Genomic DNA, 22,108 nt, shown 5'->3' on the forward strand with positions numbered 1-22,108 from the left:
TAGCTCTATCTATAAGCGTAAGGTTTATCTATCACAAGACAATCTATATATTTGTGCTTGCTGAGGTAATTATATAATGGCCAATTTTTCATCGAGCAGTTTGCGAAATAAAAGCAATATTACTACTTTTTTTTACAATAACCATCGGCCACGCGCACTTGGCTCTCGTCTGCGATTGGTTCTTTAATGCCGAAGAGAGCGAGTATTGTCAAGCGACCATGTGTGAGCGGCTGCCAATTTACCGGCGCAGCGAAACGAGGGAAATCTTTATCGCAACACCTCCCCTAAACAATCCGAGCACACTTATTCAAAATCATTCAGAAACAAATTAAATTCGAATCCCTACGGACGAGCGAGCGAGTGAGCGTTTACAAGTCTCGCCGACGTGTCCTGAAACCGGTACTGAAAACACGGAAGTACGCACGGGAAAAGGGAATTAGCTATCCATATCGTATAACTGGAATTTAATTACCAAACATAGTTTTTAGTTGCAGCTAAAAAATAAGTGTAGGAAGACAAAAATTTATCCGATTTGATTGAACTTCGGTTATATTATACGGACAGTAAATTTTCACTTGTGGGAGGTAGTTTCAAGCCGGCGAAATTAGTTTTTAACTCTGGGAGTCGATTCGCACGGGGTTGCAAGGTCGCGACATCGTGACGCTCGAGGGGAAGCAGCGGAAAATCGACGGAAAATCGACGGAAACATTTCTCGCTCTGTTCGCGCCCAATAAAGATCGAAATACCGAAGAAGGATCGTCTGTGAGAGGCGATCGACGGCTTCCATGAGGTCGGGGAAATGCGTAGCGTGCGAGATAAGCTCGGTATAATCGTCAAGTCGCGTCCGTCTCGATCAAAAGATTACTCGCACGCGGGTCTCGCTTGCGAATCTATTACGTGTTTCGCAATACGCCGGGCTCTCCGATAAAGTTGGATAGCGAAAGTGCTCGTAGCATCCCGAGCAGACGTGGGAATAACAACTCGTTCCTTCTACTCCCGTCTTCTTCCTAGGTGTCATAACGGACGTTGCTTTCAATACTTGATTCGACCTTATTACAATAAACACTGGTTTATCGATAAAAATGAATGTAGGGTACATTAGTGTAAATCAAAAAGTGCCCATGATTGTAACAGACTTGTTCGCGTTGCTTGCACCGTTCGCACTTTTCGTACTTAGAACGAGACGGACTCATAATCGGATGCTGTAAGAAGCAAGAGCGAGGTGATCGAGAACAAAATGTCTAAAACCTTTTGTTATTATTCTGCGATGCAGGTCGTATCATGTCAGGTATCGAAGTAGTCGAACAACAGTCCTCTGCGTATTAATTATTGAGAGAATTATACCAATGGTCAGTTTTCCAGGGACAGTCTGCGAAACGAAAGCAATATTCTCGTTTACAATAATCACGCCTGTGCTCGGCCGCGCGCGCACGTGGGTTGCGACTGGTTTTCTAGCGCCGAAAAGAGCGAGTACCGTCAAGCGAGCATGTATGAGTGGTTGCCAATGTACCGGCGCGACGAAACGAAAGAAATCTTGATCGCACGTCGTTAAGAAGACGATACATTTTACTAGCTCGCAGCATGCCGAAAACAATTCCGGAAAAGCGCGAAAACTACTGTCAGTACTACTGTCAGCATATTTCGGAACGCAGCCTTAGTAAATATTGAACCGTGAGAAGCGTACACTCGACAATAATATGAAACACCATCGTTACGGTAATCTCGGAAAGTTAGCTTCATCAAGCTCCGGTAAATTGGCATCTCGGACATCCCCGAGACGTCCGTGAGCCATTTATAATAACAATAATAACAACAACCGGTCGTTGGTGCGTCAGTCGTCATCGTCGCGTGAATAAGCGATCTCGAATACCTGCGGACGGACGAGCGAGCGCTAAGAAGTCCCGTCAACATTACGAGGAACAGGTGCTGGAAACGCGGACGCATAATACTCCGGTCTTTCGCGGCGCAACATCGCGACGTTCGGGAGGAAAATCAACGGTAGCGTTTCTCGCTCCGTTCTCGCGCCCGATTAACCCGGGAATAGTCACCTGGGGGTCACGAAATTAAGTTCACGCCGTGGTGGGTTTTTACCGATTGGGGGATCTACCTTTCATTTGGAACATTTTGATACCTAATATGTGCGACAAGAATTAGCCGTGACCCGTCTTATTCATAGTATAAGCCTGTAAAAGACTCGTTGGCGTATAAAATGACCTCGAGTGGTCGTTCGTGTTACAAAATTAGTCAGTCATGGTAATAGTTGACTTTATGAATACAAGATAACGATAAGTTTGAACGAGATTATCTGCACCCAGTGAACATCAAGCGACATTTACGTCGTATCCGATACAGACCGATGGTCTAAAATGACCCCAGGTGGTTTACGCCAAAAAAAGAAAGGCGACTACTCTCGAATCAAGATCGAAAATGCGATGGAAGAAAGATCGTCTGCGAGAGGCGATCGACGGCTACACGGGAAAGTGCGTGAGATAGATCCGATGTAAACGTCGCGCCCGCCTCGATCAAAGGAGTACTCGCTGGTCTCGCTCGCGAGCCTATTACGCGTTTCGCAATACTCCGAGGCTCTCCGATAAGGTTAGATAGCGAAAGTGCTCGTAGCATCCCGAGCAGGCGCGGCGTGGGAATAACAACTTGTTTCTCCTACTCCCGTCTTCCTCGCAGTTCCGCAGCCCAGACGAATCCCTTTCTAGGAGAGTTAAGTGCAGCTCTCGTCGGCGCTCGGCTCTTGGCTTATTTCGCGGGTAACAGCGAGATTAGAAACCGACGGGTAACCCGCGGGTAACCTGTCGGGGAAGCTGAGCGTCCGCAAGGACGAACAAACGACGATGGAGGTGATCGTTGCCCCCGTCGCATTTCTGTCCGGCAGAAAACTAAACAGATGAACGCAAACAGAAGAAGATGCACACGCAAACATCCATTGCCGCGCTTCTCGCGAGGCGTCTCGTGCGACCGCTCGCGGCGATGTCGTAAGGCCAACGTGGTAAACATCGCGTCGAGGAGGGACCCCGGAAGCCATAGGTATCCTGTGAGAGGGATCGTCTCGCACACGAAGATCTCGCGTAAATGCGATATTTTAACGGCACGACACGCCGCCGATAGGTACGTACCTGTGAGCTAAGCGGACTCGCCCGTGAGCGACGCCTTCCATCGTTATTGTATTGTTAGAGGAGACAACTAGCCGGTACTCGGCGATGCCGTCACCACGCTATGTACCGTGCCACGCTAGTTTCGCCGACGATAAGAATGCATTTCCCTTTGGCGAAGTCACGAGCCGGACAGCGTAGGCCGCCCCTGCCTCCGAACAATCAAATTTACTGCGAATACGGAGGATCGTTCTCGCTATTTCTGCCCACTCTCGCGGCCCGAACGATCGATCCCTCCTCTGCTCTCCGCTCCGTTGAGCCTTGAGACGTGACACTTTTCTCCAAGGAGTATTCTAATCGACGATTAGAACCGACAATTAGAATCGATAACCGTGTATGATAGCAGTCGTCTACCTCGGCGTTTCCGGTCGCACAGCCCTCGGATACACCTTGACCAATTTTTTTCGTGCAGTCGTAATAAGGTTCTTATAAATTGTGTATGAATATCTCATCATTAAGAGCTGATTTTACAAAAGTGTGCAAATTATTAGAGGGATAGATTGATATTTCTTATTTATTTGTATAAAATTGCATTATATTTTCAATTAAAATGTTTTTTTTTTTTTTGTAAAATTCTTTTATATTTAGGATTTATAGTTCCATTTTCAAGGAAAACTATTTCATGAATTATTCCTGTTGGCAACATTACTTATTGTTGTTTATATCTCTTCTAGTAATTGTTCTATGTTGTTATGTTTTTAATTTTCGTTTGCATTTTCGTGCATGAATTGAGTGTCTTTTAAACTTCATTTATCGATTGTTGCAAGACTTGGGCTTTGTTTTTCAATAATTAAATTAATAACATTTGTTTTTTTATTAAATCGGCATAAGGGGATGCATATAAAATATTAAAATATTAAAAAAATGAATAAGATATATTTGAATGTAAAATGTAATTTTTATTTTTTTTCCTCCATTAAATCTAATAATTCGCACACGTCGATATTTTATTTGGTCATGAAAAAAAATCGTCCATTCTTCCAAGCTAAATATTTCGGTTGTTTCAATTTACAAAATCATACAAAAGATTCTCTTGTTCCCCTTATTTCCACATGAATATTAATTCCTTCGCGAAAGTAAGATATACACATCTGGAATGCATTCTCCCCCGTCTAAAATTTGCTCGCACTCATATGGGGACGGACGAAATGAATTTCGAGGATCCCGATTCCTCCCTCTCGCCGAGAAAGCCAATTAACTTCGATCGAGCGCGGAGAAAAGGCGAATTTAGAACGTTAAACGTAACATAAGAACCGGGCAGCCTTGCGGAGCCGCCGATATCGCGCCGTGCGACGAAGAAATAAACCCGGCGCTTCCTTTCCTTCGTCGATCTCCATCTGGCGTGTAAGTTCGCGAGCGAATGACGGACCACCCATGGATGGTTCCCGGGTGGAACCACTCCGCACCCAGGTGGAAGCATTAGAGCGAGAGATCGCGCAGACCGCTAACATCCGTCGGTTGGTATCAAAACCGTTAGTGTATGGGAGAAACGTCAATTCCCGTTCTCCATACGTCTCGATCGTGCATTTTCTACACGCAGGATAAGGGGTTGAATCGGTGCCAACGGTGCGTCGCGCCCACCCCTGCCAAGAAATGTTCACGCTTCGCGAGCATATTTCCCCGCTTGAGACCCCCAGGATGCACCGAAGACGCCCCTCGAAGGCACGTGGCGCACGCGCGCTATCGAGTCCGAGTCTTACGAGCACATGTCGCACGCGCGCATCGACTTCCCGTGCTCGGCAACACACGCATGCTTCTGTGTATGTGTGTGAGATTATTAAATGGAATGTGAGCAGCAAATACGACCGAGACAACCGGTAATTCTTCCGCGAAGGTTCATCGAGATGTTCGTTATCGTCTCTTCGCTCATCCTCTCTCTCTCTCTCACTCTCTTCCACACATTCACGTTTTATTTTTTTCATATTCTATCCACAAAGATACCGTCACGCGGGAAATTGTTTTTTAAGCAACAAGAATCTCGAGCAGCGCGCAGGGCAGATTATTTGCGCGAGGAGACCGTCGCGCCGTCGAGATCGTCATCGGTCGGATAATTCGAGAAGTCACTGGCCCGTAAAATGACTACACCGTAGGCACCGTCGGACTGGAAGTTCGTTGGGGACGGCCCGCTGTCAAGGGTTAGCAAAAGTCCGTTACAGTTATTCCTTGAAGCAATCGTTCAGTCCGAGCACTGGGAGCGCTAATGAGACCGACCGGTAATCGCGATTCGTAGGTACGATCATGCGTATCGCCGTTAGATATCCCGAAAAGACGAGAGCTAACGGCAAGCCCTCGAGTGCAAAACGAACAGCGTTCGGACATTCCTGGTTATCTCACGCGAGTCGACCTCGCGTAGGTAGCGCGTATACTCTTGACTTTACATCAGTGAGACTCGGGACGGTCGTTAAAAACTCTTTTCCATCCGCGAGATACAGCTGGCCATTCGTCGTGCATCTCGCGCCGATCGTTGTGTCCCCGCGTCGGCCGATCGGCCGATGGTTCGTCGAACGATTCGCGTCAATGGTGGGCCGCTCATTTTCCTTAATTGCACGGAGCGACGGCGCATTCAATTAGCCTCGCGATCGAGCCGACGAGAACAACGAACGCGCGTAACAGCGGGACGTAATGACCGCCGCTGGATATTACGGCGGAGCTATGGCTCCTTAATAGACACCGGTCTCACATTGCCTACCGTTTGCCGATTGCTAAATCGCTCGCCGACGTCGGCGTGGATTTTTCAATCGCCTTTGAATTGATTCAAGATGATAGCCCACGATGCGACCGACCCATTCCTGAGCGGCCGGCTGAGCGTGCCTACTATTGTTAATTTCAAGCGAGAGAGAATGAGAGAAAGATGTATATATATATATATATATGTGCTGTGTGTGTACCCGCCTTTCCGATGAGGAAACACGACTTCTGCTCTCGGCATTAATTTATCGGGCCGATCGCACGTTAGATCAGTGAGAAAGGCGTAGGCCAGGCCCGAGACTGTTTCTCAAACGGCGATGTTTCGAGCGTACCCACGCAATCTATTTCCGAGCGTTTTCGATAAGTGATCTTATGAATTTGATAACGCGACTTAACGGCCATCGAACCGGTAAAGACATTTGTGTTAAAATCCAGGCATTTCACATGTCCGAAACGGTCCGCCCAAATTTTCGTGTTACTCTTAACACAAGGTGAAAAGTAATGTAAATATTGTGTAAAAAATGCACACAAAATTAACACGACATTGAAGTGTAAGGGTGTGTTATTTTAACACAACATAAAATGTTGAGATAACGTAAACATAATTAAGTTAAAACATAAAAACTTTAACAAGGCTCGGTTTTAACACAAGTACAAAGTGTGTTAAATTGTCTCATCTCGATGTTAAATTTGACACACAATTTCTTACCGTGTACGAAATGTAGTAATTTAGTGTACAAATGTGTGTAATTTTAGAGTGTAAGAAGCCGGGGAAATTCTTTTTCTCTTCTCCTCGGATTTTAATATTTCAGGCTTACGCAGTGGCTCACGCAGTGTGGAGCAATACTTAACATGGCTTCCGAGTTAGCGTCGCGTTCTTCGTGGATATGTTTCCGTGATTTGAAATAAATCCCACGAAGAACACGACGCCAACTCGGAGGTCGAATTAGGTATTTTTTTTTTTTTAATTTTTTCGATCGTGTCATGCTATAATTACCGAATTCTTCTTTCCTCTCGCAGTTTACTCGTTTTCACAGCCTGTCCGCTGGTAGCCATGGCGGATTACAAGATGCGTCGTCTATAGTAAGAATCGGATAGAGAGAGAGAGAGAGAGAGAGAGCTCATGCGCGCGCGCTTTTTGCCGCGCTCAAGGCCCCGACGAGATGTGAATGAATCTAGAACCTGTTTCTCCCCGCAGGTTCTTCGCACACTTGCCCGACTTCTTTGTATAGAGTCGAGCGATACGCGATGATATTGTTGAAAATAGCCTTACCAACGCTATTTTCGCCGCCTCCAGATCCGGCGTGTCGTTTCGGGACGAGATCGCGTGACGTCTCCGTCGCGTCGCGAACACTCGGTCGCGAGTTCAAGAGATCCTCCTTTTTCTTCGCCAGGTATGCATATTCTCACACAGGTGTGAACGTTCGTCCTGCATTCCGCGTGCATACACGTCAGAGCGCGAAATTGTCGTCGGGATGCGCCGTCGAGATGGGCGAAACTCGGGGTTGTGGGAAGCGCGAGGGTAGTCCGGGAGGTAACGTCGCGTTGTCATCGCCGCGAGAGACGGATATCATCGTAATGAAATAAAAATCAAAAGAGGAGAAACAGGCGGACAAAGAGTGGGAGAGGGAATGTATTTCCGCGCGAAGGTAGCGCCACAGCACGACCGTTGTGCTTGTCGGTGCCGGCAGTTTCGAGCGAGTCCTGCCGGTGAGCGTCCGCACCGACCTGACCGGGCTTTCCGATCCTCCGATCGGTGGCGGGTATCGGTGCATCGTTCCTCGGCCGTTCGGGTCTCCTCCGCGGACGGACCCGTCCGCGTTGTCCGTTTCGCTCTTCGTCCACCGCGTTTCCGCGCTCGCTCGCGGCCGCACAGCCGCGAGTGAAATCAGAACGGAATTCGCGCGCGCCACCGCCGTCTTCCACTATGTCCACGCAGTCGGGGAGTAATAACGACCTCTGATCGAAGGTAAGCTCACGGGGTGCCATGATATCTCGCAAGTATCGAGATCGATACCGCTCGTTCTTGGAATACGCATCCTCTCGTCGCGTCTCTCGACGCGACCGATCGGAAAATCCGCACGCGTAAATTTCGCGCGTTGAGCCCGCTCGCCTCGCTCACCTTTGCATCGATATCCCGAGCGATTGAATGATACAGAGCAATAAAATCGCGTTTGAGAGAGTTACCCTGACGATACTCGCTCGATATAAACAGATCGCTCCGAAGGACGTTGACGTGTGCGGATATTATACGCAACCTGTTTCGCGTAATTCGCGTCGAACACGTTAATCTCGCGAAGCTCACGTTACGTGAGCTCATTTCGGTATTACGGAGGATGGAAGAGCCTCGACCTTTGTCTAGATTCCCGGCTTTAATAGGTCTACGGTATTATATGATTACCTCCGATGGAGATTAGATTAGATACTTTAGATCGGGAGTTCGGGGACCTCGAGTCTCGACTCGAGTCGAAGAAACCCATTTGCGGGTTTTCATTGAGGATAATTAACACAACTTGTTTGGAAATTTTTACATACAAAATATGTCATCAATAATATTCAGCAAAATTAATTGACACCATCGTCTGTGACGTGTTAATCGACACTGAAATATTAAAATGTGTTATTTTAATATTATTGTTAATATGGGTTTTGTCGTTATTATTATAACTGTTGTTATTATTACAACTGTGGGGCAATATATTCCCTTTTGTTGTGAAACGATCGACAAGGAACAGGGGTATTTTTGCCGGCCGTCCTCTTTTCGCAACGCCACCGTTCGTGCGCGAAAATTGCGAATTACTAAATGCAAGGCTAGAAGATGCGGAGACGAGTCGGAGAACCGCGCGGTTCTTATTTCATATAGCTGTTGTGTAACGGAACATTCTGAAGGTTGCCACTCGTTGTTGCGATCACCTTAAATTCCGATGTTCGTGTGTATCGCGGAGAGATAGAGAACTGCCGAGGGTATCCCGAGGGGGATATATACTTCCCGAAGAGAGCGGGAACGCTAAACGCGCTAATTACTTTTACCCGTGAAGCATCGTTAGTTGTCTAACCGCGAGCAAAGCTCTCGAACGCAGCTCTCGTACGGTCGAACTTACGGGAATTACGGCCGACACGAGCGTAAAAACGCACGTGTATCCGTATTCCTCATGCGATCGTGGAGAAACGTGCAATTTGTTCTCCAGTCGCGTTTACATCGATACTGCATCGTCGCGAACGTGCGCCGGGAGGAAAAAAATAATTGATCTCTCTGAAATTACATTGTTTTTTTTCCCCGACGATTTAATCATACTTCCTGCAGTCCTGACGAAAAAAAAAAAAAAATAACGGCAATATATACATAAATTTATTGTCGCCAACACTGCCCGGGTCGAAATTTTGGTCCTACGTTAAATCTACTTTGTTCTACAAGTCTCCACATGGAGGAGACAGAAATAACGGGAACTTAATAGTTTAGTGCACCTTCGGTGCTACAAAGAAAATTTGGACCTCACGAGGGGAAATTTTAAATTCTACGTTAAGCCTTCAAGTGGAGAAATCGGAGATAACTTTCCATTTGTAGCATTAAAGGAGCACAATAGAAGACTGATGAGGATTTTAATGTTGAACTAAAATTTCGACTCGGGAATATTTGTTATAAAAACGTTCTTTCTGACTACGATTACCTCACTACCGTACAATTGTAGCCGCGAATACCAAAGATTTTTTAGATCTATTCTAGATCGGTGACGATGGTCGACCGTCGTGTTTTTCCCGTGGAATTGAACAAACAACATTGAACCTTCCGCCGTGGCGATGATTCGCGATGACCAAGGAACGGCGATGCCCGGTGCATCCACGGTGCGCCAGGTGTACGAACGTGAGGTGCGCGCATACGGAATAAATAGCATTACACGCTACACATTACGCTACACTACACGCTACACGCTGTAACATATTACATGTTGCGTCTTCGAACATCCGTACAGACGATTAAGCGTTCCGTCGAAGCCGACACTATTATCACTTCGCATCCGTAATTTATCGGCTTACCCGGAAAATATGTGCGGATTTGTCGAAGATATATGTAAGACGAAATATCGTAAATCGAAAGTCGTAAAAAAGAAAGGAAATCACGAGAGAATTTGCAAAGCTTACGTGTAATATCGAGACAGGCTTTTCCCTTACATGGAAAAAAACAAATAGTCTGAATCATTGATAGATATTCTCATGTATAAGCAGGAATGTTATATTCTTGGAAAATGTTTAATTTCGAATTGAACGCAAGTAATACTCCATCAATACAAGTTCGATCAAATCAAATCTAAAAATCCTCTCTAAGATGACATAATATTCTTACTTACGTATAAAAATATTATGGATGTAAAACTAATTGTTTCCCGTGCAGAGAAACCTAAAAACCACATGAAATTTCCCGCGCTTACTTCCTATTGGCAGTCAAATAGTTCGCATTCGCGATCACGTAGAGATTCGTTTATTAAATTAATTTTGAATAATTTAATAAACGATAAGTCACACCGGGAGTCTCCGTATGCGACCTGGCGCGATCCGTTCTGACCGGCGGTATCAATAGTAACGCAATCAACTGTCGGATGTAACACGGCACTACGTTTGCGTGAAGAGAGAGAGAGAGAGAGCGAGAGAACTCACCTATTTCGAGATAACGGTATAAGATCGTAAACGATGCGCGAGATACATTACAGTTATGCAGTGCGCCTGCTTTTATTCCACGAGAGATTAAACACGCCCCTTTTAACACTTCGACGGGCAGTCGAGGAGATGCAACATTAGTAAGCGCTAAATACTATACGAGCAGGTACTCGTACAGCGAATTATTGCCTGATAATCTCCGCGCGATCTTCACGCAGACACACATGCAGGCGTGCGCGTGCAGAATAATTTCGAAACTTGACGTTAATGTAATTTATACCACGGGTACTAGGGGCATTACTTTATAGCAGTCCGCGAACGGAAAGTGCGCGTTCGATGTGTCCGTGCACTTTCTCGTCTCCCCCGTGTTAAAGCGCGAGGGCGCGGTGCAGGTGCGTACTTTTATGCATCTCCCGCACTCGTCATTGCGCGCGTTTATACGCACTCGTGCCTCATCATTTTCATACGTTGCATACGTAGAGGAGATGCAATGCGGCCTGGTGATACACGCGGCACCGATACGATCCCCGATAGTTCCAAGGTATCGCTGGAAGAAGGAAACGCGTCGGGGATACGAACGTTCGGCGGGACACGCGGAGTTAAATTACGAACGTACGCGCTCTTTCTAATCGGACAGTCATCCCGTCGGATTCGTGAGATTCCACCGAGCAGAGAGAGAGAGAGAGAGAGAGAGATCGCTTTTTATCGCCGCGTTATTCGTATAGCGAATGTATGCCAGAGACTGATCGGTTCGAGGACACGCAGCCTCCGGGCTATAGTTTTACTTTCTACGGCCGTCGTTTGGTGAAGAGCGAAAGAAAGAAAAAGGAGGGATTTACGGGAATTATAAGCGGGGGGGAGGAGGGGGAGAGGGGGGAAGAAAAAAGGAGATCCGTCGCGGCCGAGATACTTGCCGTATTTTACATACGGCACCGATTCCGTTCCTTCGAGTCTCCTCGTCGAGTCACGCTTGTCCCACCTCGAGGTGGGCATTCGTCTCGAATTCGTGTCGCCACGCTTACGTAATCACCTGTGAAAAAAGAGAAGGAAAAGAATTGCGGTACGTTAAGCTCGCGCGCGCGCGCTCTCGTTATAACGTACGGGTATACGTCTAATCGATGGGATGCCGTCGACGATAGCTGTTGTCCCTCGTTCACAAGGACAATGGACATCTGCCGCCCCGGTGCACAGCGCGCTTCCCAAACGGCAGGTTCCCATGACCGGCGGAGAGTCAGGTGTGCTTAACCGCGCGGAGGTGTAGAAAGAGCGAGGGCTAAATAAACCGCGCTTCGTCCTGCGACGATGTGTAGTGCACTGGGGAATAAAGAGCGGTTGGATCGGTGGAAATCGGTGGTCAGCCATATTCAAGAAAATATTGTGCCCACGTAAACGCAAATTACGCGTCGGCAGAACGATACGTTGACGCATCTGCCGATCAAATCGCGGTATCGTTGAATCAATTGATAAACTCATCACTCAGCGACTGTATAAGTTGTTCAATGGATAATAAACGTCGTGCTTGAAGAGATTTCGTTCATCTAAGCAAAGTTTCATCGATTCTGCCACTTTTTCCCTCCGTCCGGTGCGCCGTGTTTCTTCTCTTCTCGCACAGACTGTCGTCGGTAGAAATTTTGTCGATAGAGGAGAAAGTGGTTTTCATGGCTTTGTAAGTGTTACGGCCTCCCTTAATATCTCCGCTGTTAAGTGACGAATTCTGGTAATGATTTATGGATTGATTTGTTTAGTTGCTCGCCGTTAACGCAGCGTGTGAAAAAGACGAAAAGCTGCTCGGCCGTGAAGCTTATATGCCGTATTTGGTAGGCGCGCGCGCGTCTACATTGGAAAATGAAGAGGGCCTTGTCGTAAGCCAGGTCCAAATTAGGACTTCGTTCGGACGCCGTGGAGTATTAACAGTTTCGGCTGTTATTACCCAAGACGACGTGTTAAATTTGTGCGTGAAGTTCGATCGCCGGTGAAAGCTATGAAATAAAGCGCCGACACGGCCGTCGAACTCCGCGATCCTAACGAGATGAAAACTCACGCATTTCTCTCCCGCGATCGATAGCTTGCGCTCTCGTCTCTCTCAGCCGGGAAAATTCGTCGTGCGTTGCTGGCAGGTACTCTCAGTCGTTAAACATCGTCTCCCGATCGGCCGTATTCTCAGCGAGAAACTGAGATCGCGCACCCAGGAAGAATCGTCGCGAAAAGTAAGAAATAGGAAGAAGAGGAGGCGCGGGTTCGTTGTCCGATTACCTACCTGTGCTTCTTCCACGATTTGGCTCTTTTTTTTTTATCCGAAAACACGCGTATACACACACCGTGTAACGCACGCGCACGCACGGACGTCGATGCACATACGCATCGACGGTCTTTTCGTGGACGAGGGCTGACGTCATCGCACGACAAACCTTTCAAGGAAGTCCTGTCTCGCGAAGCCTCCACCTTGCTCCCTCCCACGTTTCTCTCCTTTCTTCGCTCTTCTTGCGCGAACGGGGGGGTGTTCCGGTAGAATTCACCGGCTGAGCGACACCGTGAGACCCTTCAATTTTCGAAAACCCCTCCACGTTCGCAGCGGCTTTTGCCACGGAAACGGCGGAGGAAAGTGCACGAATCGACAATTGTTAGCTGCTTGATATCGACCCATCCGGCTTCGTATCGCGCGCTGCATTATCGCTTATTGATTTCTTTTGCAGCGCACCTCGTGCCACGATGCGTCTTTTCAAACGTCACACGCCCGACACGAGCCCGCAGCTTGTCTCGGCGGTGGCCATTTCCCAAGATTCCGACACTACGGAGAATGTCGAAGATGACGAGAGGTCGACGAAGAAATCCAAGCTGAATACGAAGGACGAGTCGGAGGGTATCGTTCCAGTCAAGGAAGACGCGCAAAGGGAATCGACCAACTCCTCCGTGCATAATCGCAGAGGTAGGAATACGATAACATTACGACGATCTGCCGTATCGGTGATGTTACGACAATACGTTGCAATGCTATCATTGCTAGGGATGTTACGATACCATGAAAGTATCGATACTAATATTGAAATGGATATCTAATCGCGAGTATCGTTATCATTAATGATACCGGTATCAGAACAAGATATCAATATTGATACGGTATCGAAACTTGAGGAAACCAGAGGAAATATAAAAATCAGGGAAATGTTCGTCCTGCAAGCTACTCTTCGTACGCCTACGCATAATAATCTTACTGCGGTATAAAGATACTTCTATCTTCTGCGCTGGACTTGCCACGGTTTATTATTCGAACGCTTTTAAAAGGATATGTTAAAGCTCCCGTGTCCTCGCTGTGACTGTTATCCTTGTTTGATGACGTCAGAAGCGAGAAATCGCATGCCAAAAATGATTGCGGCATACGTGGAAAGAAAACAATATGCACACAAAATGACACTCGTGATCGACTCCGCATATTAGTAAATATGTCCGAACGCTTTCCTTTTATTTCAGCAGTCAATAAATAACCGTGGAATTGACGTAACCCGAAATCATGAGAAAGAATAGATTTCAAAGGTTTGAAATAACTTGCATGTTATATTAATTTTCATGAAGCAAAAATATATGATACCTTGCAGATCGATTGAGTGAAAAGTAAAAAGAGGATATCGAAAATATATTGAAACAAAGTAATATTGATATAGATACGAATATCTGAAGAAAATATCAGTATTATACGAATATCAGTAACATCACAATAATCCTAAGTATTGCATTCTATTTTGCCTCTAATAATCGCTAATTATTAAAGTTAAGCTTCTCTGACATATATTAAAATCCTCGAAAGGATTCTCCACGTGGGGGCGAAAGATGGGTCGGCGATGGGACCAAATTAGAAGATCGGACAGCTCCGAATTGCCACCTTTATCACGACATCGACGACGGTGGACTCCGCATTGGAAGAGTCACGACGAGCTCCCGAGCGAGAGAGAAAACGTAATGTCAATCATAATCATCGTCATTAGCCTAATAATGATACTAACGTGTCACGTAGCCGCAGCGAATGTCGTTAATTAATAATCGTAAAACGTCAAACAAGGTCGCGAGAAACGTTTTTATTGATTTATCTCGCCTTTTTGACGCGGGAACACAAGTCCCTTTTGTACATAATGTAAATAACGATATGATATAATAATAACAATAATTTATAGGTACACAAAAAAACGCACAGACGGAATATATAAAAAAGAAACACAATATAAGATAAAAGAAAAGAAGAAAAAAAATGAGTAAAAAAGTAAGAAAGGGGAACAAACTATGCAGGCTTATTTAAATGCTTAATAATATGTCTCAATGTGCATAATATGTCATACATGTCAATTAAGTTATTAGGAGTATTTCCAAGTATGGATAATCGATTAAATAGTTAAAATCCTCCACAAAGGATCCTGTTCCTTTCCGCGTGAAAAGGCAGACGCGTTCTGATTGACCGGGCCGGGCATATTAAACAAAACTAAATGTAGCATATATCAGGACACATAATTAAACACTTCTCAGAATCGAACCCGATAAGAAATAATCAATCATTATTCCGAGTAATCGACGATTCCAGGTTAACAGCGAGTGCCCGAAGCCAAAGAGACTCCCCCGGGTGGAATCGCTGAGAAACTTCTTCAGGGGCGATCATTTCCACAGCACGAAGACTTTCCTGAAGACGGTGACGATACAAGAGGAGGACGTCGTCCTTCAAGCCCCGCCGGAAAGGACGATGAGCGAAGGGGCCGCCTCGGCCGTTTACCCTGAGAGTTTCGACGATTGCGAGTACGCGCGGATGAATCGGGAGGAGTTCCTCCGGCAGAAGAAGGTACAGTTGAATCGCAGCATCGAGGATCTCCAGGAGCAGAAGCGGCTGTTGGACTACATACTCAAGCACAAGGAGATACTGAAGTCACAGCGTGGCGATACATTCGTGAGAGAAAGCTTGGAGATCGTTCATACGAACACTCCGGATTACTCCGGCGGCCGTTCGTACGCGGAGGACACCAAGAACAACAACGTCCAGACGACGCGGACGTCCGGTCTCCAGCTCGGGAACACCGGTTGCCGGGTGAACGGTAAAGAAACGTTCAAGGAGAACGCTCGGGCTCTTCCGGTCGCGTCCAGTACGCTGACTGGTCTGGAGGACCTGCTGAATAATCTGCGTCTGGGTTGCGACGAGAGTGGCTACGATTCGGACAGTACGCGTGCCGGCGCGGACTCCCCGGACAGTGAGAAAGCGGCGATACCGCCGATACTGTCGGACGATTACCAGGACGTGGTGATTTTGTCGCTGGCGGATCTCACCACAGCAGGGAGGAAGGACGCGAACGGCGCGGCGACCGGGCCGAGCGAGCCGTCGCGCGCCGCCGCGAGAGTCGAGAAAGGACGCGCGGCGAACAACGGCCTGTCCTTCGGCGAGTCGAGCAGAAACCGATCGTTAATGTCGGAAATGGACGGTGACGACACGGACAGTTGCGACGAGAATACTTTCGCCGATTTTCTCGAATACCAGCCGGACCTGACGAGAATCTATACCAAGGAAGAGGCGGAGCGTCTTCGTGACACTCTGAAAGAGGTATCCGCGAACGGCCCCCCCACCTTGCCCGACGATGATCCGAGGAAGGTCGTCCCCGGCGAGGATCACGCGAGCGAGAGGCAGCATCGCGTCGTCAGCGTGCCCTACGCGGTCAAGTTGCAGGCCCTGCTGAAGGAGAAGAGGTCCAAGAGCCAAAAGTGCTCGAGTCCGAGCGTGCAGCATCTCTTGGAGCACGCGGCCTCTCCGGGCATGGACAGTCCACCGGCCAACAAGATCTGCCCCGCGTCCGGAATGACGAGCGAGTCTCTGCGATATTACAACCCGAAGAGACTGCACTCTACCTTGGAGCCGGACACCACGGATGTGGCGAGGAACGCCGCGAAGAAACAGTCGACGAAGGGCGCGGACAAGCCGTCCTCGGCGAAGAACCTGGTGCGACGCGAGCTCCGGACGATGAAGCTCGCGGTGAGCCACGCGACCGGTCTCGGTATCTCGGTGGAACGATGCGAGGCGGCCCGACCGTACTACGTGATCGCCAGGATGGAGCCGGACGGCGAGGCCGCCAGGTCGGGGCAGTTCCGCGTCGGCGACGAGATCGTCCGCGTCTGCGGACGAAGGATACGCGGGATGTCGATGGCGGAGGCGCGCAACGCCGTACGCAGCTGCGTCGGCAACGTCGAGCTGCAGATCGCGCGCGAGCCGAGCTTCGCCTTCGGCGAGGAGATCGGCGACACGTTCGCGCGGTCGCGCCACGACTCCGACGAGGCGTGGCTTCTGAAGAAGAACGGGCCGCCGTCCGAAAGCCATCCGGTCGACACGACCGTGATCGAAGACGGAGCGGACGCTCGGAGTCTCCAGAAAGTCACGGGGATGAAGAAGTTCCAGATCGTGAGGAAACGCAGCGACACGCTTCCCGGTAGGCGAGGTTCTAACTTGTCGGTAGACCTGTTGACAGTTGCGTTGGAGAAGGGCGCGCAGAAGAAGTTGGGTTTCTCGATCGTCGGCGGTGTGGACAGTAATAAAGGGCGTATGGGCATCTTCGTGAAGGACATCATGCCCGACGGACAGGCTGCGGAAGAAGGTATCGTGATCGCTTTTGTAATACCGGATCACTCGGGTAGTATTCCCGGGAGAAATCGAACACCAGCCGGAAACTACTAGTCAGTTTTTTGATCGGTTAAGCTTTAACCGGACAGTAATCTGAGAATGAGTGTGTTGGAGTGAAACTGGGTCGAAAACTAGCCAACAAACAGATTGGTACGTAATGGCTGGTTTATGCTTAGTTAAAACGCAATATTCTGGATCATATACTTTAGACATTCACTGCAGTGAAGTTGGACAGTGCTCTCTCAAATCGAATTAGCGAAAGTGTCACTGATTGAATCGGTAAAATCATCGATAATCAATGAATGTTCGCTGAATTTTAGTGGAAAGAGTTTCACTTGGTTCTTTCGTCTTATACATTATCGATTTTCGCCAGTAGAAGATATATATATATATATATATTGCTATACTTATAACTACATATGATGACCAGTGATTATGGACTGTTTCGCAGTAAAGCGATAATGTACTAATTGCACTGTAGAAAGTAGGAAGTAATATTGGACAATAACCGCAGGCGGGATTCTTAGCCAGTTACTGGCTAGGTTCTAGTTTGTCTTCTACTCAGGAAACGGTTAGTCTTACTATCTAGTTATTTCCGAAACAAGTACCGGTCAATCTGGCTGGTTTTTAATCCGAATTCCCGGCTAGATTCCATTTTCTACACGAGCGATCTGCAGCTCAAGTTGAATCCAGCAAACAGCTGAAATTCAATCTAACAGCAAATGCAAGAGGAGAGGGGACGGTTTCTGACATAGTCGTTCGTTCGTAATGTTGAAGGTACCATGAGAGTGGGGGACGAAATTTTAGCTATCAATGGCTCCTCCTTGAACGGACTGACACACGCCAAGGCACTGCAGATGTTCAAAAGCGCCAAAGCCGGAAACATGATACTCCGCATCGCTCGGAGGGATCACACGCATAAACGGTTGTCAGACTAATCACGCAGTTTCGAATATTTAATTACTACTAACACGGTTAGTGCGTCCCGCTTTGCTCTATTAACAATCACAACCGGATGTTGCTGGGACTTTCACTTGCTTTCGCAGCGATCCCAATCAATGATGATCATCGATCGAAGACCGTACGAGTCTCAAATCTAACGAAGGGTTTTATGTTGCAGATACGTCACACAGTCCAAGTCTTACGATTGCCTCGACAAATTGACCAAGTCCACCGGCGAATGAAACCGTCCGCCATCGTCGTCCCGTTGAATCTGGTTTCTCGTCAAGCGCGTTCGACTCGTCAGTCGGTCGAAACACTTTGTGAAACACGACTTCCTCACCCGAGTTTGCGAGCTTCACCCCGAATTATATCAATATTCACGAGACGTCCGCACATTGGTCGTCGATACTTCTCGTTGCACTATTCTCCCGTTCTGTTCTCTGCATTTCGGTTAATGTCTTACGGTGCTTCCGACGATATTTTCGATTTTGCAGCAATACACGCGAATCACGCGATTCAAATCCGCTTGAATCCGCGATACTGATTCCATTCTTGCGCTAATCAGTAATATTTTGTAGCAACATCTGCCTTCGATGGATGTATAGTTCACACGAGTAAGCGATATTTTATGTTATGAGCCGCGTGTAACGTTTCATCCCTGAAAATCTGAAAGATCTCGGATACAAGAACAGTTCATACATATATTCATTTGTGTTCGTTATGTATCATTCGTGTTCATCTAAGAAAAGGACAGTCGAGACGAACGATCATTTCCAATATCCGAATCATGCATATCGAAGTATTCACATCCTCTCCCCCTGTATCTTTTTACAATGCAAACGTTACATAGGAACGTTGAGAAGATAAAGTTCAACTAGTTAGCGATAGAGATATTATTACGCAGCCTTATAACCATGTCCTGTTAGATGAGGTACGCTAACAACTCGGAATATGGTTTAACACCATCGTGGGATTTAACATATGTTTTTTTCCTTGAAAACGTATCGTTGTGTAAATCGACCTGCGCTATGTAAGAAGAGAAACAAAACTGACAAGCGTTCATTTCATCCGAGAGCACGTAAGTCATCGATCGTACATACAACGTTATTAATACATTAATTACTAGTATTAGTCTTCGTTAAGTTACTGTTTTTTTTTTTTTTTCTTTTATAAGAGACTGACATAAGGAATGTCTACCTACAAAAATGCTGTGATATCGATTGTAGTCTCACCAGCTGATATTACTAGGGAAACCGTGTATTTAATAATGATAAACGTGATTTTTTGTTGAATAAAACTGTACTTCTCTCGCGAACTGCCTCCTTTTAGTCTCGCAGGATGACATTTCGCAGAATATACGACGATCAGGACTTTCATCCTGCGCCGAGTCGATCGTTGATCACGAAGACGTGTCGAAGAATGGCTAGAAGTTCCGATTCTCAGACTAATGTCCTCCGACTATTCTTTCAGCGATAAGAATGCCGTGAAGTAAGACACGCCCGTTCGTACCACCTGTGGATCGCAATGGAGAGAGAGAGAGAGAGAGAGAGAGAGAAAGACCGAGGGAAGCACGTAAGTCGCGTTTTCTGTATAATGCAAATCGATTTTACAAATTCTTGCACTCACCGTAGTGGCGAGCGCCATTGACAACGGGAACAAATTACCCGCCGTCAATTTGCACGGTATGATGCTGCGGTAAAGAATAATAATTAACAATGACTTCAATCGCTGCGAGAACCTGTACCATTCCGCGGCATATCTGAAAGAATTTGTTCGAAAGTTTGCCTTTCATATCGCCCTTTATATCGTCAGAAATGATACATCTGACGCGAAAATATCCGTGTGTGTGCGTGTGTGTGTGTGTGTGTGTGTGTGTGTGTGTGCGTGTGTGCGTGTACACAGTAAAAATATATTTAGAAATATAAAATAATTATATTACGCTCGATAGAATATGTTTTGACTTTCGTCCATTAATTTTTGACCAGAGTAACATATGATCATCAACTGTAACAACGCTTCTATAATTATGAATACGAATCTAATCATTTCTTCCAGCTGGTTTAACACATAGACGATCTACAATGCATCAAAAGTAATACATAAATATATATACATCCGCGTCATTTCAAATATGATAATGTCATCACGCGATAATGATGCTCGGACCCGCGAGATCACGCAGTTACGGTTGCGCCTTTCTTACTCGAGCGGCGCAAAGAGGAGCTCAAGACGAGTCACTTCGCGCCAGCTGAGTAGAAAGAATACTCGCTCGATTAATTAAATCGCGGGATAATGTTGCATGCCCCGATGCTTACTCGAATGCCAACGAGACTGAAAGTCGCGCTGATCAGTAAGGAGAAACTAATCGCCACGAAACGATGCGTATCGTTCAGTATATCGACGAATCTACAAAGACAAATCATTTCGTGAACTTCGTGACATCCCCAGCGCATACACATTACACAACGACATTCACAGTCCGATCTTATATTTAAATCTTAAGACGACCTTAAGTAGTCGTAGAATTAATATTGGGAAAAATCATGAGAAAAGAGATTGGAGGGGGAAGGTCGAATTAATTTTCTTGACTATTTGTCGATTGTTCGAGTAGAAGAAAAGTGCTCGTCCAATTTCACAAGTGTGCTGAATCGATCACAAATATCACTTTTTAGATATATCTTTTTATTTGAAAGTATAACGCAAGGAATCTTGGCATGCGATTTTCCCGCTTCTGACGTCATTAAACAAGGACAGCATGTATAGCGACTACTCCGGAGCCTTAAACATATTGTCTGTTTGATAAGAGCGTGTCCGGCGGAACTGTTAGACAGGGAATTTCAATGAGAGCAATTCGAGGGAACCCTAAGATGCGTTGTAAAGGGACTTTATATAAATGCGTCGTAGGGAAAGAGCCCCTCTACCTGTTCGTTGAAAAGTTTTCGATGTAACGGTTTTCAAACAGAAGTTTATCCGGTCACGCTCTCATTAGACAGACACTCGGTAAGATATCCTATCACAAGAACCGCTCACTCTATAGCAAGTTGATGTTTCTTCAGGCATACGATGTATTCCTGATATATTACTTGCTCGCTGATCGACTCGAAATTCGTGTTCACGCTGTAAGACAACGGTAACGACGACAACGGCGACATCTCGACTTCATCGTTTGCACTTTCGTTTCGCGCTTTCGAGCGCGACGTTATATTTTCGATTTGCTGACTGTAATCGACGATATAACACGGCAATCGGAGGATCTCAGTGAAGGAATAACGTTACTCACGACTTACCCGATTAGTTGGAACAGGCTGCACGCATGTGCGGTGCACACTATGTGCATGGTATCTGCAGCCACCATGATGCTGATACCCACTACGATCATGATATTGGTGTAAACGAAGATCGGCACGAAGTACTTGTCCCGGTCGACGCCGAATTCTGCGTACACCGCGAGTTGCAGCGGACGAGACTCGTTGAGAGGCACAAAGGTGTCGAGCACCAACGGCATCAGGATCGGTATCGTTATGAATATCGACATCATCGAATATGTAATCGCTAGAAATTCGTGATATTATGTGTTATCGAGGATAGAGGGGAATCTGGGGACTCTTGATCCTTTGGATGACTCGATCTCTAACCGTTATTTCGGCAATAGAAGGATCTGAATTTGTTTCATGTTAGCAGCGGTATTCATTCTTAACGTAGGGAATCCTTAATGTGGAAAATGTTAAGTGCCATTTTGACAGTTGAGCGCCGGTAACAGTAGGATAAGGATATGTTTTGTCTTTTGGGCTGCCCAATACTTTTCTTCGTAAATGTTTAATTGTTTTTGTTTTAAGTTGTTAAGTTTTGTTAATTAGATTAAAGCTCCATAATGGGGTGAAAAGTTTGTTGCTTTAAAAGGGCAATTACGAGGTTAGTCAACGAAAATCTGTGCAAAAAATAAGATGAAAATTCAAAAGTAGTACTTTGGGGAGACACGATCCTCGGCAGAACAAAGGACACTCGGTACATTTCGATTGTTTTG

General features: G+C 46.5%; 1 protein-coding gene across 2 annotated transcripts in view; it reads left to right on the top strand.

Moving 5' to 3' along the window:
- The window catches only part of LOC106752017, a 97,315-nt gene extending 78,723 nt beyond the window's left edge, over positions 1-18,592 (top strand). For both annotated transcript variants that reach the window (XM_014633362.1, XM_014633363.1), the window contains exons 5-9: positions 13,199-13,431; positions 14,308-14,456; positions 15,073-17,116; positions 17,920-18,067; positions 18,263-18,592. In XM_014633362.1, the coding sequence (XP_014488848.1) occupies positions 13,199-13,431; positions 14,308-14,456; positions 15,073-17,116; positions 17,920-18,067; positions 18,263-18,326 (2,638 nt within the window). In that variant the 3' untranslated portion in view covers positions 18,327-18,592. The remainder of the gene's footprint in view (positions 1-13,198; positions 13,432-14,307; positions 14,457-15,072; positions 17,117-17,919; positions 18,068-18,262) is intronic.
- The last annotated feature ends 3,516 nt before the right edge of the window (positions 18,593-22,108 follow it).

The sequence above is a fragment of the Dinoponera quadriceps genome, unplaced genomic scaffold (genome assembly GCF_001313825.1).
Source record: "Dinoponera quadriceps isolate SergipeBrazil2010 unplaced genomic scaffold, ASM131382v1 scaffold424, whole genome shotgun sequence".
NCBI lineage: Eukaryota > Metazoa > Arthropoda > Insecta > Hymenoptera > Formicidae > Dinoponera > Dinoponera quadriceps.